Here is a 16,278-nt window from a genome sequence, read left to right on the forward strand (position 1 = left end):
TGGCAGAGCCGCGCTGGACAGATTGTAGGGGTGGGCGAAGAGGGAGCTGGGGGAAAGAAAGCTTGCTTCGGCGCGTGAGCCGGATGCACAGAATCCCGGGGCCTGTTTGACTTATTTATTTTTTCTTTCTGTAGACGAAGCAGATGGGGATCTCAGGAACCTGGAGAGCGCCCTGGGCGTCAAGAAGAAGAAAAGGGGTCCCCGCAAACAGAAGGAGAACAAGCCAGGGAAGCCCCGGAAGCGCAAAAAATTAGTAAGCTGCCACCCGTTTGCCGGGCTGCCGACTCGTCAGGTGCGGGGCAGCTGGCCGCGGAGGCTGGCAGGGGTGTGATCTCAGACGGGAAGGATCCGCAACTGGGGGAGGGAGGGTGCGATGGTGGGGTGGGTTGATCTTGGACGGGGAGGGGAATCTATGCGGGGAAACATCCCTTTTTGAACTCGGTGGGCATCGGGGGCTGATCCTGCCACCGTGCTGGGTTTATTGGCCTGGCCTGTCTCCTTAGCCCGGGAAGGCTCAAACCCTGCAGCCAGAGTCTGTTTGGCCTCTTTATTGGGGGCTGCTGGCACCCCCCCCCAAAATAAAATGTCAATATACAGAGCGCTGGAGCATGGCGCAGGACTCCTGGGTCCTATTCCCAGCTCTGACACTGGGTAACCTGGAGCAAATCACTCCCTTCTCCTTCCCACCAACCCCACGGGGCCTCAGTTTCTCCATCTGCAAAATGATGCTGACCTCATTTGTGAAACGCTTTGAGATTTGCTGATGAAATGCATAAGAGCCAGGGCACCTGAGAGATTCCCCCCAAATCATCCCAGCTGGTTCGATCCGGAGCCGCCAGACAAATCCCCCACCCGCAAATCGTCCAGCCGGTTCGACTGGATCCGCCAGACAAACCTCCTCCCCTCAAATCGTCCCAGCCCGTTTGACCGGGATTAACAACTGCCCTGTCCCCGCTGGGAGACATTGTGCTGACAGGTTGTTCCCTCCCCGATTAGCTCCCCTTTGACTTTGCCCCTCTCGCCCCTCAGGTGAGCGAGGATGAGTTTGAGTCGGACCGGGAGGAGTTCCGGGAGAAGTCGGAGAGCGGGAGCAGCGACTACGGAGGGGTGGCCAAGAAGAAGCGGCGGAAGCACCGGGAGAAGAAGGAGAAGAAGACCAAACGCCGGAAAAAGGTGGATGGTGACGCAGGCCAGAAAGTAAAGGTACAGAGCCTGGGAACGGCGATCCGCCACCCGCTGCTGTGTGCTGCTGGCCGAGCTCTCTGGGGTGAAACCCCCCCCCGGTGGCCCTCTGCACCTGTAGGGGAAATCACCGCCCGGATGCCCCGCTCCCTCGGGTTGTGGCTGCGTTGCATGGCGAGCATCAGTGGGCTGGAGCCGATATTCCCATAGTGCGTAAAGCCAGATGGGGCCACCAGGTAATCCACGCTAACCTCCTGTCTAGTGCTGGCTAGTCACTTCCACCCAGTTACCCCTCTACCGAGTCCAAAGACCTAACCATCTCGGGAGACGAACCCGGCAGAGAGCGGCAGAGACCGAGGTACCCCCGCAATGCCTGATTTCCCTGCCATGGCAGGGGACTGACGAGGCAAGACGTGCCCGGATGATCCCAACAGGAGATCAGCCCCCAAACCTGACGATCAGTTGGACCCTGCGTGAACAAGGCAGCTAGAGAGAGGGATTCCCACAGGTGTGGCGGGAGTGCTTAACTGCAGCCGTTGTATTTTAGCGAGCACCATTTGGGAGCTTGCTTCGGGACAGAAATCGCCACTGTCCCAAAGCGCTCTGGGAATGCTGTTCTGCTGGAGAAGGCATGGAAAGGAAGCATAAAAAAACAGTTCAGGGCAAACGGATGGAGTTGGGAATCCCAGATGTTTCTGTAGGGGAAAAACCACCCTCTGAAAGTTTTCACCAGCAAAATGTTGTGGTTTTGGTGAGAATTTTCCTTTCGAACCCCCATTTTTTTGCTTGCATTGGAAATGGTTTGTTCCGATTTTCAGATTTGGGGCTTTTCCCTTGTTCACCCTTTGATTAACCTCCCTGAGAAAAAGTGGGACGAACGCCCCCCACCCCCCAAAACCGGGAAATCTGAAAATGGAAAACTGCAACAAAATTACTCCGTTGAGACATAAGACAGGCAGGGAACCCCGGAGTCACCAAGTTCAGTCCCGGCTAGCGCAGGCCACCCCATCATATCACCCCCATCAGACACCGGGCAAGTTCTGTCTCCAGACCCATTCATCTGTCTCCCTCGGGCCCTGCACTGGGAGACTGTTCCTGACCCTCCCTTCCTCTGATGGGTATAATTCTGCCTCAGTGAATCCCCATCTGTTCCACCAAAAATTGAAATGAAATTTCTCATTTTGATTTTCCTGATTTGGGAGAAATGAAACACTTAGTGAGTCTGGACAAAATCACATTTTTCAGTGGGAAGTTTTTCATGGGGAAAAGATCAGGAGTGTTTGAGCACCGATTTTAGTGGAAGATTTGGATTTTCACCCCCCTCCTGAGCCCCCAGGATTGAGCCAGAAAGGACAGTTGTGATAATCCCATGCCAGAGTCCCACTCAGCGCGTCCGGACCCCGCGTATGAGTGCATTAGCCTAGAGTTGGGCATTTTGCACCTGAAACTTTTGTCGGTGAAAAATACAGATTCAGGGGCACCGAAACATTTAGCAAATTTGCGTCCATTTTGCCAAGTTGTTTTGGTTCCAAAGTAACAAACAAAAAATCCCTGGCGGGGGGCAGGGGGGGAATGCTGAAAAAATCAAAATGTTTCTAAATGACTTTTCATCTAATAATTTCATTGAACCGAAAAGGTAAATAGTTCCCAAAACCAACATGAAACATTTTGACTTTTTCAGTTGAAAGCGATTTTCTATTTCATGATTTCCTGTTGTTTTCCTCTAAAAAAAATTGCAAAAAAAGTTTGCAAACGAAACGTTTGATTTTTGGTTTCTTTGGAACAACTTTCAAACTTTCCTTTCATTTTATTGAAAAAAAAGAAAAGAAAAGAAACCTGATTGAAATTGAAACCATATGTTTCAGGGTGAGCAAAAAGTTGCGTTCGACCCAAAACCGTTGGGTGGGTTTTTTTGGAGATGCCAAGAATTTTGAAAAACTTTGTTTGGTCAGACCCCGTCATGATTCTCGTGTTCCCGGATTTTTCAGACTTGCCCATGAACTGGAAAACGGAGGAAGGTCCCTGACCTTGTTGGGCTTAGTGCGTGACTGGCCAAGCGATAGACAGGAGGCCGTGCTGCATGATTTTGGTAGAACCTTCTGGCCGTGAACGCTGTGATTCTCTTTTCCCTGCTCTCTTTTGCTGGTAGTTACTGGATCCTTGGCAATTCAGTATGGAAGATCCATTATATCCCGTCTCCAGCAGGGACATAGGAGAGTGGAAGATCTTTCAGGACTAGAGTCTTTAGGATGCATCTGTGGTGGTCCCTCAGGCTTCCTCTCTACGCACCAATCCTGGGAAGCCTCCCACTGGGAGGGAAGGGGTGTATCGTCCCCTTTAGATAGGATCCCCGGCAACACAAGGAAACCACCCTCCTCCCCAGCTGGCTGCCTGGCTAACGGGGAGCGTTTGGCTTGCTCAGCAGGTGGATCAGAAATCCTCGGCCCAGCTGCTCATGACCTGGGGGCTGGAAGACGTGGACCATGTGTTTTCCGAGGAGGATTATCACACGCTCACCAACTACAAAGCCTTCAGCCAGTTCATGAGGTAAGGACCTGGAGTCTTTGGATTTCCCATTGAATCAGGTTGTAGGATGGACAGTAGGCAGCAGCTAGGAGTCAGGACACCTGGGTTCTGTTTATGCCCCTGCCCTGTCATGTGACCTGGGGTGGGTCCCCTTCCTTCTCTGGGTCTCTGTCTCCCCTCCCATCCATTATATGGGCAGACAGGGAGTTTTCTGGGCAGGGACTGTACCTCGTGCGGCGCCTGGCAGGCCAGGGCCTCAACCTTCGTTGGGATCTCTGGGGTGGTGGGCACCGTATCTCGGTCAGGTGGGTCTGTGCAGTGCCTGGTGTGATGGGGCCCTGATCTTGGCCAGGGGGGTCTGGGCAGTGCCCATCAGGTAGAGGGGTCTGTGCAGTGCCCGGCACAATGCGCACTCTGATCTTGGCATACAAGCCGCTGGAATATAAATGTAACAAGTCCTCGGTGGTCTCTTTGGGACTGAAGTCGGTGCTGAACAGCCAGCATGGATTCACCAAGGGAAGGTCATGCCTGACTAATCTAATCGCCTTTTATGATGAGATTATTGGTTCTGTGGATGAAGGGAAAGCAGTGGATGTGTTGTTTCTTGACTTTAGCAAAGCTTTTGACACGGTCTCCCACAGTATTCTTGTCAGCAAGTTAAGGAAGTATGGGCTGGATGGATGCACTATAAGGTGGGTAGAAAGTTGGCTAGATTGTCGGGCTCAACGGGTAGTGATCAATGGCTCCATGTCTAGTTGGCAGCCGGTGTCAAGTGGAGTGCCCCAAGGGTCGGTCCTGGGGCCGGTTTTGTTCAATATCTTCATAAATGATCTGGAGGATGGTGTGGATTGCACCCTCAGCAAATTTGCGGATGATACTAAACTGGGAGGAGTGGTAGATACGCTGGAGGGGAGGGATAGGATACAGAGGGACCTAGACAAATTGGAGGATTGGGCCAAAAGAAATCTGATGAGGTTCAATAAGGATAAGTGCAGGGTCCTGCACTTAGGACGGAAGAACCCAACGCACAGCTACAGACTAGGGACCGAATGGCTCGGCAGCAGTTCTGTGGAAAAGGACCTAGGGGTGACAGTGGACAAGAAGCTGGATATGAGTCAGCAGTGTGCCCTTGTTGCCAAGAAGTCCAATGCCATTTTGGGATGTATAAGTAGGGGCATTGCCAACAGATTGAGGAACGTGATATTCGACATTGGTGAGGCCTCATCTGGAGTACTGTGTTCAGTTTTGGGCCCCACACTACAAGAAGGATGTGGATAAATTGGAGAGAGTCCAGCGAAGGGCAACAAAAATGATTAGGGGTCTGGAACACATGACTTATGAGGAGAGGCTGAGGGAGCTGGGATTGTTTAGTCTGCAGAAGAGAAGAATGAGGGGGGATTTGATAGCTGCTTTCAACTACCTGAAAGGGGGTTCCAAAGAGGATGGCTCTAGACTGTTCTCAATGGTAGCAGATGACAGAACGAGGAGTAATGGTCTCAAGTTGCAGTGGGGGAGGTTTAGATTGGATATTAGGAAAAACTTTTTCACTAAGAGGGTGGTGAAACACTGGAATGCGTTACCTAGGGAGGTGGTGGAATCTCCTTCCTTAGAAGTTTTTAAGGTCAGGCTTGACAAAGCCCTGGCTGGGATGATTTAACTGGGAATTGGTCCTGCTTCGAGCAGGGGGTTGGACTAGATAACCTTCTGGGGTCCCTTCCAACCCTGATATTCTATGATTCTATGATGCTTTCCATCTGCCTGTGGCGTTCGGTGCTGACAGTCATGAGCTCATTAGTGGCACCTAATGGGGGTGCATGGAGCTGCTCTACGGCATCTCTGTTCTGGCCGTGGGGTGCTGCCCCTCGTCTGCCTGCCCTGTGGCTGGGGAGGAGAAGGATGAAAAGGCCCCCAGCTGCTGATCACATCCCTGGACCAAGCCATCTCCCTCTGCCCCAACCCCATTGGCTGCAGCTGCCGCCAGCAGATCCGGAAGCGGGAAGAGGAAGTGGATCCAGTCTCGGCTCCCCCCACGCCCGGAAGCACCAGGTGTTCGGGGAGAAGGAACCCCAGGAAGACCGGTAACGTGTGTCAGTGGAGCCAGGGCTGATTGACACTGGCTAGGGATCTGGCCCCATTGACTGCAATGGAGAGACGCCCATTGACACCAGCCGGGATCTGGCCCCATTGACACCAGCTGGGATCTGGCCCCATTGACTGCAATGGAGAGATGCCCATTGACACCAGCCGGGATCTGGCCCCATTGACTGCAATGGAGAGATGCCCATTGACACCAGCTGGGGTCTTTCCTCTGCTGACCCCTGTCACTCTCCAGCCCGCTGTGCCAGGCCCTGAGGAGGGTCAGCCAGGAGACACGGGCTGTGCCATGCCATCATTACCCCGATGACGCCCCAGCAGCCCGCCCCCATCATGCCTGACCCAGCTGGTGCGGCAGCCCGGATATCCGTACGGACCTGGGCTGCGTGCCAGGTGGCACAGCCCCAAGAAGCCCGGGAGAATGCCGTGGGTAGCAGCCAGCAGATCTGGCAGGGTTTACACTGGTGCCCTTGAACAAGGGAGTTTGCGGCAGCCAGCTGGGGAGGGCGGGCTGGGGGGCTGGAGTCAGATCCTAGTCTTGCCAGGGAGGATCTGCAGCCAAGAAGGCTTCCTGACCGCCTGGCAACCGGAGAGCGCGGCCTGCAGCCGCCCTGGCCACGGAGAGCTCGGCGCTGGGTCACCGCGGTGAGCAAACACCTCCGGGCCTCCCAGAAACCCAAGCCAGCGCCAAGTCTATTCAAGTGGAATTCCAGGCCTGAAGCGACAGGAGCCGCGCCAGCTGCCAGCAGGTTCCCGGGAGGAATTAAAGGCGTCGGTAGTTGCCTAATTAGCCTTTGGATCTGATTCCCCTAATAGCAAATGCACTCAGACTGGAGCTGGAGCTTCTCGGGGTTTCCCATTGGGGGTCTCCTCGCCGGCTTTCTTGTCTTCCCGCAGGCCTTCGGAGAGAGCTGGGGGTCTAGCGGCTCCTTTTGGCCGTGTCACTTTGGTCCCGCCCGGGCCCAGAGATCAGGGGAGCAGCCCTGGGATAGCCTCTCAGTAGATGGTCACAGGGATCCCTTTGGGCCTGTGAATCTACCATCTCTGCATCTGGGATGGGGTTTCTTTTGGGAGCGATGCCACCAAAATGGCTCCCCCGCCGGCGGTTGCATTTCACCAGCCCTGTTCTTTGAACTCAGCTGAGGAGGGGACCTGGTCGGATCCGCTTCAGAGGAGGATTGGCTGAGGGTCTGAAAACTGCTGGGGATCACTCCCCAGCCTCCCACTCCCAGCCAAGGGTGGTAGGCAGCATAGGCTGGGAGGTAGGAGATCTGGGTTCAATAACCGGTTCTGCCCCCCATGCCTCAGTTTCCCTGTTTGTAAAATGGGGATAATACTCATGCTGCCCCTTTGCAGAGGGCCCCCACCACTCAGAATGTAAAATGCACGGAGGTCCCATCCAACCCTGATATTCTGTGATTCTATGACTGTTTGTCTTTAGGGCCCGAACCAGGATATCGTGGTCTTTTTCCCGAGGCTTTAGCTGGGCTGGGAGCGCCACCTAGTGTCTGATTTGGCAAATCGGCTCTTTCCGTGAGTTGGCTGGAAGGGATCTCAAGAGTTCTGGCCCCCGTTAGGCCAGTCCCTTCTTGTCCCGCCATGGACGGACATGGAGGACAATTGGTCTCCGTTCTCTTTATAACAACCGTTTTACGGTTCTGAAGACTGCGACCAGGGCATAGAAAGGACCTCGGGAGGTCACCTAGTCCGGTCCCCTGCACTCATGGCAGGAGTAGAATCATAGAATCATAGAATATCAGGGTTGGGAGGGACCTCAGGAGTTATCTAGTCCAACCCCCTGCTCAAAGCAGGACCGATCCCCGACTAAAGCAGGACCTAATCCCCAGCTAAATCACCAGCCAGGGCTTTGTCAAGCCTGACCTTAAAAATGTCTAGGGAAGGAGATTCTACCACCTCCCTAGGTAACGCATTCCAGTGTTTCACCACCCTCCTCGTGAAAAAGTTTTTCCTAATATCCAACCTAAACCTCCCCCACTGCAACTTGAGACCATTACTCCTTGTTCTGTCATCTGCTACCACTGAGAACAGTCTAGATCCATCCTCTTTGGAACCCCCTTTCAGATAGTTGAAGGCAGCTATCAAATCCCCCCTCATTCTTCTCTTCTGCAGGCTAAACAATCCCAGCTCCCTCAGCCTCTCCTCATAAGTCAGGTGTTCCAGTCCCCTAATCATTTTTGTTGCCCTCCACTGGACTCTTTCCAATTTTTCCACATCCTTCTTGTAGTGTGGGGCCCAAAACTGGACACAGTACTCCAGATGAGGCCTCACCAATGTCGAATAGAGGGGAACGATCACGTCCCTCGATCTGCTGGCAATGCCCCTACTTATACATCCCAAAATGGCATTGGACTTCTTGGCAACAAGGGCACACTGTTGACTCATCTCCAACTTCTTGTCCACTGTAACCCCTAGGTCCTTTTCTGCAGAACTGCTGCCGAGCCATTCGGTCCCTAGTCTGTAGCGGTGCCTGGGATTCTTCCGTCCTAAGTGCAGGACTCTGCACTTGTCCTTGTTGAACCTCATCAGATTTCTTTTGGCCCAATTTGTCCAATTTGTCTAGGGCCCTCTGTATCCTATGCCTCCCCTCCAGCGTATCTACCACTCCTCCCAGTTTAGTGTCACCTGCAAACTTGCTGAGGGTGCAATCTACACCATCCTCCAGATCATTTATGAAGATATTGAACAAAAAAAGTAGACCATCCCTGACGGGTGTTTGTCTAATGAGGAGGGGAATACAGATGATGTGTGTGCTACAGAGCAAAAATGTGTCACAAAGAGAGGGGGCATTGCCCCTCCTAAAACCCAGACGGTGGTTTCCGTTCGGAGGAGAAATGGATGATAGAGGTCAGAAATGCTGTTTGTTTACCATGAATATCCACCAACTCACAGTCTTAAATTTTAAATCAAGATGGGATTTTCCCCCACCAGCCCTCCCACCCTGAGATCTATTCCAATTCAAACAGGAATCACTTTGGGGAAGTCCTATGGCCTGTGTTATACGGGAGGTCAGATGATCTCAGCGGTCCCATCTGGCCTTGGAATCTGTGAACATCTAAGCCCGCCTTTCTCGCCAGCCCTGCGGCCTAAGGAGCTCTGTCTCTTGGCCTCCTCCTAGGATACAACTGCCTTTCTTTCGCTTTCTTCTGGCTTGCTGTCGCTCTCTCTCTCAAACGCACACTGCAACCAAATCAATCCCATGGAAACCCCCTTAGCTTTTGATCGGCATTGCTTTGGGCGTTAGCTTCCTGTTGTTTCAACTCTCGATGCATAGAGGGGTATTTAATTGCTCCTTCGGTTTAGCCCGATGAGACTTGACACTGGCCAGTATTGCACGGTTCAGATGCAATAAAGCTGCTATTAGAAAATACCTGCCCAGAAGGGAAATTTCATCCCATCTGTGTGTGCTTATGCACTTTCTCCTGTCTGATGATCTCATCTAAATGTCTGAGTGTGGGGAACAGGGGTTGAACCTGGGACTTCTGCGTCGAACACCATGACCCATGGTATAGCAACTCCTCAACCTCTCTCTGCGTCCCCTAGACAGAGCACCACACTGTGGTGTGGGCCGTCCCTCTAAATGACACGTCTAGAATGGCGGGTCATTTCTTTTCCCGTGATGCGAACAATTTGGCGAAACCGACATGAATCCACAAAATGTTCGTCGGTGACGCCAAATCCGTGGGGGGCGTTTTTTGGCGGAAATTTTTTGCCCAGCGTTCGTCTAAGGGCCCCTCCTCTTTCAAGTAGGTTTTGAGAGATGTCAGTGTTTTATCTGATAGCTGACCCCTCTCTCTAGTCGGGCTTCCCATGTGACTGAGGTTCCATTATCTCTGCCTAATGTACTTCACACCACTTAACGAGTGCATTAGGAGGCAGGGTGGTAAATTATTCAGACTCAGAGATGGTTGTTGACATAAAAGAACAAAGAACATCCTCCTTCCATGTTGTGCCGGGCACTGAACAGACACTCCCCCCGCCTCCAGTGACCGAGATCAGGGTCTCTGGGGTGCAGGGCGCTGCACAAACACACAGCGAGAGAGACCGTCCCTGTCCCAAAGTGCTCACAACCTAAATAGGCAAAACAATGGGGTGGGAGGGGAAACCGAGGCACAGAGCAGGGCAGGGATTCTCTCGAAGTTGCCAAGCTGGGACTAGAACCCAGGCGTCCTGCTTCCCAATGCACTGGCCGACACCGCTGTGGTCTCTTGCCCTTCGTTCCTGACCTGGCCTGGTCAGGTTCCCACCGCGATTTGGGGCGTCTGGGTTCTGTCGCGATACGACTCTACAGCCGATGCGACGGTTTGCTAGCTTACAAGCTCCAGCGGGTCTCCCTGACTGGGACTTTGGAGGTCTGGGTGCTGCTGACACCCGGGACCTTTCTCTGTGCCCATGTCCCGACGCTCTAAAATAGGAGTCACGATGAACACTGTCTCGAGCAAAGCCTGAACTGGTGCAGATTAGTATCGGTGCAGGCTCTGGATGCTTTTTTAACTTTATGTACACAGAAATATGTTTATTATCGTAAAGTCTTAGCACCTTTGGCTGTTCTGTTGGCGAGTGACAGGAAACGCTGAACTTGCTAGGCCAGGGAGCAAAGAGATTCAAAAGAAAAACCAAAGTCTGGCGCTTTTATGTTGTCTAGAAAACACGCACTTTACTCCGCGGGTTATCTGAGGCAGCCTGAGTCTGCAGAGAGCCTGAAACCAAATCCGCGTTGGGCGCGAACTGCCGCTAATGTAACTGACGCAGCCACATCTGCCCAAGAGGGTAGCGCTGGGGTGAGGAAGCTGCCCGGAGATGAGCTGCTGTCTGCAGAGAGCCTGAGCCCGTTGCTCAGAGAGGCGTGGAACAAAGGCTGTGCATCTCTGTGGCTGCGAACTCCGAGGCCCGGGAAGGCATAGGCGCCGACTCCGTGGGTGCTCCGGCTCTGGACCACCCATGGGAAAGAAAACAGTGGGTGCTCAGCACCCACCGGCAGCTCCTCCTCTTCCCCCGCCAGCGCTTCCCACCCGTCAGTGATCAGCTGTTCAGTGGCGTGCAGGAGGTGCGGGGGAGTGGGGGAGGGGTGTGAGCAGGAAGAGGTGGGGGGAGGAACAAGGCGCGGAAGGTGGTGGGAAGAGGCGGGGCGGGGCCTGGGGCAGAGCAGCGGTTGAGCAGCCCTGGGAGCTCTTGGCACAACAGCGGGGTGACCCATACTACTGGTCATCGCAGGGAGCCAGCAGCGGGCGGGGGGAGCTCAGATCTGGGGGGTGGGGGTGGTGAAAAGGGGGACTCTGCTTCCAAAGGCCAAGGCGGCGCCGTACTTATCTCACCCCCCCTTCCCCCCCGGTTTTGTCTCATGTCACGCAGGCCTCTCATTGCCAAAAAGAACCCCAAGATCCCCATGTCCAAGATGATGACCATCCTGGGCGCCAAGTGGCGGGAGTTCAGCGCCAACAACCCCTTCAAGGGCTCGGCTGCGGCTGTGGCGGCGGCAGCTGCAGCGGCGGCGGCGGCCGTGGCCGAGCAGGTGTCGGCGGCCGTGTCGGCCGTGGCTACCGAGCCGCAGCCCGCTCCCATCCGCAAAGCCAAAACCAAAGAAGGGAAAGGTGAGTCACCTGGATTTCCGTCCCACTTGTCTCCTGTCGGGGTAGGGAGGGGGGTTGGACCACATCTCCCATGATGCACCAGGGCCAGGGACTACCACAGTGCACTGCTTCTCCATCGTGAAGACCATAGGAGAGCATTATGGGGGATGTAGTCCCACCAGGGACCCCAGACTACAGAGGAGAAGGGATTCATGAAGCACCCACCACTAGAATACCCAGGATGCTAGGGTTAGGGTTAGGGTTAGGGTTAGGGTTAGGGTTTCATGGCTGGGTTTGCCCATGATGCACCTCTTCTCCAACACCATGGTGCATCATGGGATATGTAGTCTGACCAGGAACCTTGGCCTATACAGGACAATAGCTGCATGGAGCATCTGCAACTACAATTCCCATGATACCTCAGGGCCAGGAGAGGAAAGGCCCCGTGTCTCATTCCCCTCCCCACCCACCTGGACTCCTGGGTTCTCTCCCCAGCTCTGGGAGGGGAGTGCGGGCTGGTGGGTTAGAGGAGGGGAGGCAGGGAGCCTGGACTTCTGGGTTCTCTCCCAGGCTCTGGGAGGGGAGTGGGGGCTGGTGGGTTACAGCAGGGTAGGGGCTGGGAGCCCGGACTCCTGGGTTCTACCCCCAGCTGCTTGCATTGTGACTTAGGGCAAGTCCCTTTCCCGTGCCTCAGTTTCCCCTTCTGGAACAGGAGGCCGGCCATGCCTGTTGTTGAGGTGGATTTGGAGCTTTTGATCGATCTCGCTTTCTTTGACAAAAGGGCCGGGTCACAAAAGGCGGAGCAAGAGCCCTCGCGTGCCAGAGATGAAGAGGAAGATGAAAGGGAAGAGGATGGCTCCCCTGAAGATCAAGCTGGGCATGATCGGTGGAAAGCGGAAAAAGAGCAGCTCGGTAAGCCACGCTCCTTCCCGGCCACACTCGCTGGGGTGCGGGGAGAGCCGGGGGTGGTACTGGGAGCTCAGGAGGGAGGTCACGCCGGGTCCCCAACTCTCACAAAAGCGGGTGGGTTTTTTTCCCCCCTCCCGAATAATTCCTGTTGCTATGCCGGGGCCCCGCCGGAGAGGACTGGTGACTTGCTGCCAGGGCCTGGTTGGGAAGCTGAGAATGATCCCAAATGACAGCAGGCGAGGCAGGGACCAGCCACGGGCGTTATCTGAGGCTTTCAGCATGGAATGGATTGAGGGGGCGGGTTTTGATAGGAGGGGGGCCAGCTTTGGAGAGGGAAGGGGACATCGGCGCCGACTTCCCCTCTTTCCCATGGATTCTCGACCCCCCATGCCCCCGGCCCCACCCCTTCCTACCCCTTCCATGAGGCCCCACCCCCATACTAACCCTTTCCTCAAAGTCCCCACCCCAATTCTTCCCCCTCCCTGCCCCTATTCCTACTCCTTCCCCAAATCCCTGCCCCGTCCCCACTTCTTCCCCGCCTCCTCCCCTGAGCGCGCCACGTTCCCGCTCCCTCCCCCACTCCTGGAGCGTGCTAACGCCGCCAAACAGCTGTTTGGTGGCGGCCGGGGGGGGAAGTGCTGGGAGGTGGGCGGAAGAGCGGGGATGCGGCGCGCTCATGTGGGGATGAGGAGGAGGAGGTTGGGTGGGGGCTGAGAGGAGCTTGGCTGCTGGTGGGTGCTAAGCACCCACTAATTTTTCCCTGGAGCACCCACGGAGTCGGCGCCTGTGGAAGGGGACAGGGCAGGGTTGGAGCAAACATCCGAGCAGCACCGGGAGGACATCATCCAAAGCATAGAAAGTTCTGCTGGGGTTCCGTCTACACCGCATTGTGAACCAGAGCTTACAATGGCTGGACCTGGGTCTCTCCGGCTTGCATACACGCTTCAAAATAACGGGGCTAGGACTTGGGGCACGCGACCCACGCCCCAGCAGCGTCCTGTGTCCCAAGTCCTGACAGCTCGCGGAGACCCGCGTCCGGACGGAACACAGGGGCCGTGGCTCAAACCTGAGTCCCAGCCCGGGCATCATGTGCCGTGTAGACGCACCCTTCCAGGTCTCTGCTTTGGCTGCTCGGTTTGCCCCCACGTGGCTGGGAAGTTACCTCCCTGGCTTCATGGTTATTCTGCACGGTCCCCCGACTTTGGAAAACCAAGCTCACGGGATTGGAAGTGCTGGATGACCGGTGGGGCTTAGAATCGCGCCGCACGGGGAGAGGGTCTTGAGCCCCCCAGCCCGAGTCACTTGACCTGAGCTCTGAAACTGGGGGTGGCGGGTTTTTCACTGGAGTGTGGCCGTACCCTGGCATCACCGAGCCAGGCAGGACTGTGGGGCACCGTCTCCCCTCCGGGCGTGCTGTCACGACCCGCCCTCCCGGCTTTCAATAACACGTGGGGGAAACTGAGGCACACGCACACAGCATTTAGACACAACATTCAGAGCATTCCCACTTTTTTTTTTTTGCACTGCGGACTTACCCTTGGAGTGCGTCTGTCTTGCATAGCTCACCCGGGCTCTCGGCCTTAGCCCTGCCCTGGCTCCCGCAGCAGACCCTCTGACCTGGGCTGTAGGTGGCCAGATGGGAGGAGGTGGTGGAAGCCACACTTGGCTTTAACCGGGGCTGGAGCCTGGCTGCTTTCCAGCAAGGCTGCCTGCCAAACTGCTGGCGAGCGGAGAGCCCTCCAGCGCCTTCCCTCCCCAATTCCCCCGCAGGCAAAGATGCCTCGGAGCGCCAGGGCAGGGGCCTCCCTAGTCTGGGGGCTCATGTGCGACCGTGGGGGCCCTGCTAATCCGTGGCCCAACCATGGGCGTGAACGTCTGTATTTTCGGTCCCACTGATGTCCCACTGATGTCCCCCTGCCCCCCGTGCCGGGTCTGGGGGGAGGGCGCCCGCAGCAATGAATCAGTGACGCCGCATGACCCGCCCTCCGTCCCTGTTCCCCCCCCCATCCCCCACTTTGCGCCTCTGGACGAGCCCCGGCTAACGAGGGCCACTATGGTTATGTACAGCATGTGTTTCAGAGTGACGAGGTGGGCGAGATGGAGGAAGAGTCTGACGTCGACAACTCCAGTGTCCACAGTTCCTCGGTGCGGTCCGACAGCTCGGGGCGGGTCAAGAAACTCAAGCGGGGCCGGCCTGGCAGGAAAAGGAAGAAGGGTGAGCGTGGCCGTGGCAGCAGGGTGGGAGGAGCTTTCATGCCAGGGGCGGGGCTTCTCTGGGTGGGAGGAGCTTTCATGCCAGGGGCAGGGCTTCCAGGGGTGGGAGGAGCTTTCACACCGGGGTGGGGGCTTCTTGGGATGGAAGGAACTTTCACGCTAAGGCGGGGCTTCTAGAAGAGGGAGGAGCTTTCACAGAGGGGCAGGACTTCTAGGAGTAGGAGGAGCTTTTACACCCGGGGTGGAGCAGTGCTGTCCGTTGAAATGACAGCCTGTGGGCTGAAATTAATTGAGAGATGCTCTGGTTGTTGCTGGCTTGCAGCAGAGGGGCTTGTACTGTACCAGACCGGGCTAGATGGGCCCATGGGTCAGAGCCTGCACGCCAGGGGCCGAGCTGGGTTACCAGGGTAGATGGGCCCATGGGTCAGAGCCTGCATGCCAGGGGACGAGCCGGGATACCGGGCTAGATGGGCCCATCGGTCAGAGTCTGCACGGCAGGGGACGAGCCGGGATTCCTGGCTAGATGGGCCCATGGGTCAGAGCCTGCATGCCAGGGGACGAGCTGGGATACCGGGCTAGTTGGGCCCATGGGTCAGAGCCTGCACGCCAGGGGGCAAGCCGGGATACCGGGGTAGATGGTCTGACCCGGGGCAGCAGTCCCTAAGATGTAGCTCGCCCCGGCTTGTGCAAAAAGGCCCCAGTAGCTTACGACTGTTACTCAGTGCAGTATGCATGGTAGTCAAATACTTGACGAGCATGAGTCCAGGACCCCAAGATAGGCAAGCTGGGCTGTCAGCCATCCACTTCCATGCTTCAGGGCATGAGCTGTCTGAGGGGGTCAGGTAGCATCTTCTGGCACCCCTTAAAACGGAAAGGCCCCGTGCCCCATTCACTGCCCCCCGAGCCAGCCTGTGGGTCCGACAGCTGCAGACTCTGACTTGTTATTGTGTTACAGCGATTTCCACAATCCCAATCCAGGATCGGGGCCCCGTGGTGCTGGGCGCTGCGCAGACGCATGGTGAGAGGCTGTCCCCCGCCCTGACGAGCTGTTCCAAGGCTAGGAGGGGGGATCGTGGTCTCTCGTCTGACCTCCTGGGCGATGCTTCCCTGAAGGAATTCAAGTGGTTGAACCAGAGTGTGTCTAGTTCCTATAATAACAGACTTTAGCTCTTATCTAGCGCTTTCCAGCAGCATATCTCAGAGTGCTTTCCACAGGAGATCAGTATCATTATGGCCATTTAGAGTTAGGGAAACTGAGGCACAGGGAGGCAGCTTGCCCAATGCCAAGCTGGGAACAGAACCCAGTTCTCCTGTGTCCTGGTTCAGTGGGTTTCTAGCTTGTTTTCATAAATGTCACACTTGAAATGGGGTTTTTTTTACCAATAATTTTTTTTTTTAGTTAAGTAGCATGTAGAGAAGCCCTGAATAGATAGAGGCTAAGTGGGGAAACCGAGGCACAGACGGAGGAAGTGACTTAACGCAGCTGGGCAGTGTCCATGTCCTCCGTCAAGCCAGACTTCCTCTGCTCCTAGTACAGACAATAAAGTTGAACGGGAATCTTTTGATGAATCGTTTCTTCATCGTCGGAAAGTGCCAACTTGTGAAATCCGAAAGCATTCAGAACAGGTCGGGCTTGGGGAATTTCCCGACTCGAACCAGATCCCGAGGCAGAGGGGTTTGAAACTCTCGAAATGAAAAGTTCTGGTCTGAAACAACTTTTAAAACTTGAACTCTCAAAAATGTTCTTGGGACGGGAGAAAGCTTG

At 55.4% G+C, this 16,278-nt stretch overlaps 1 protein-coding gene across 7 annotated transcripts in view; it reads left to right on the forward strand.

The window, feature by feature from the left end:
- The window catches only part of CHD3 (chromodomain helicase DNA binding protein 3), a 66,969-nt gene that overhangs the window by 19,511 nt on the left and 31,180 nt on the right, over positions 1-16,278 (forward strand). For 4 of the 7 annotated variants that reach the window (XM_073326780.2, XM_073326784.2, XM_073326778.2 and 1 more), the window contains exons 2-8: positions 135-253; positions 1,030-1,203; positions 3,605-3,729; positions 11,173-11,411; positions 12,172-12,302; positions 14,367-14,514; positions 15,469-15,648. In XM_073326780.2, the coding sequence (XP_073182881.2) occupies positions 135-253; positions 1,030-1,203; positions 3,605-3,729; positions 11,173-11,411; positions 12,172-12,302; positions 14,367-14,514; positions 15,469-15,648 (1,116 nt within the window). The remainder of the gene's footprint in view (positions 1-134; positions 254-1,029; positions 1,204-3,604; positions 3,730-11,172; positions 11,412-12,171; positions 12,303-14,366; positions 14,515-15,468; positions 15,649-16,278) is intronic. The other 3 variants (XM_073326785.2, XM_073326781.2, XM_073326783.2) reach the window with 3 other exon arrangements.

This window comes from Lepidochelys kempii, chromosome 28 (assembly GCF_965140285.1).
Source record: "Lepidochelys kempii isolate rLepKem1 chromosome 28, rLepKem1.hap1, whole genome shotgun sequence".
Lineage (NCBI taxonomy): Eukaryota > Metazoa > Chordata > Testudines > Cheloniidae > Lepidochelys > Lepidochelys kempii.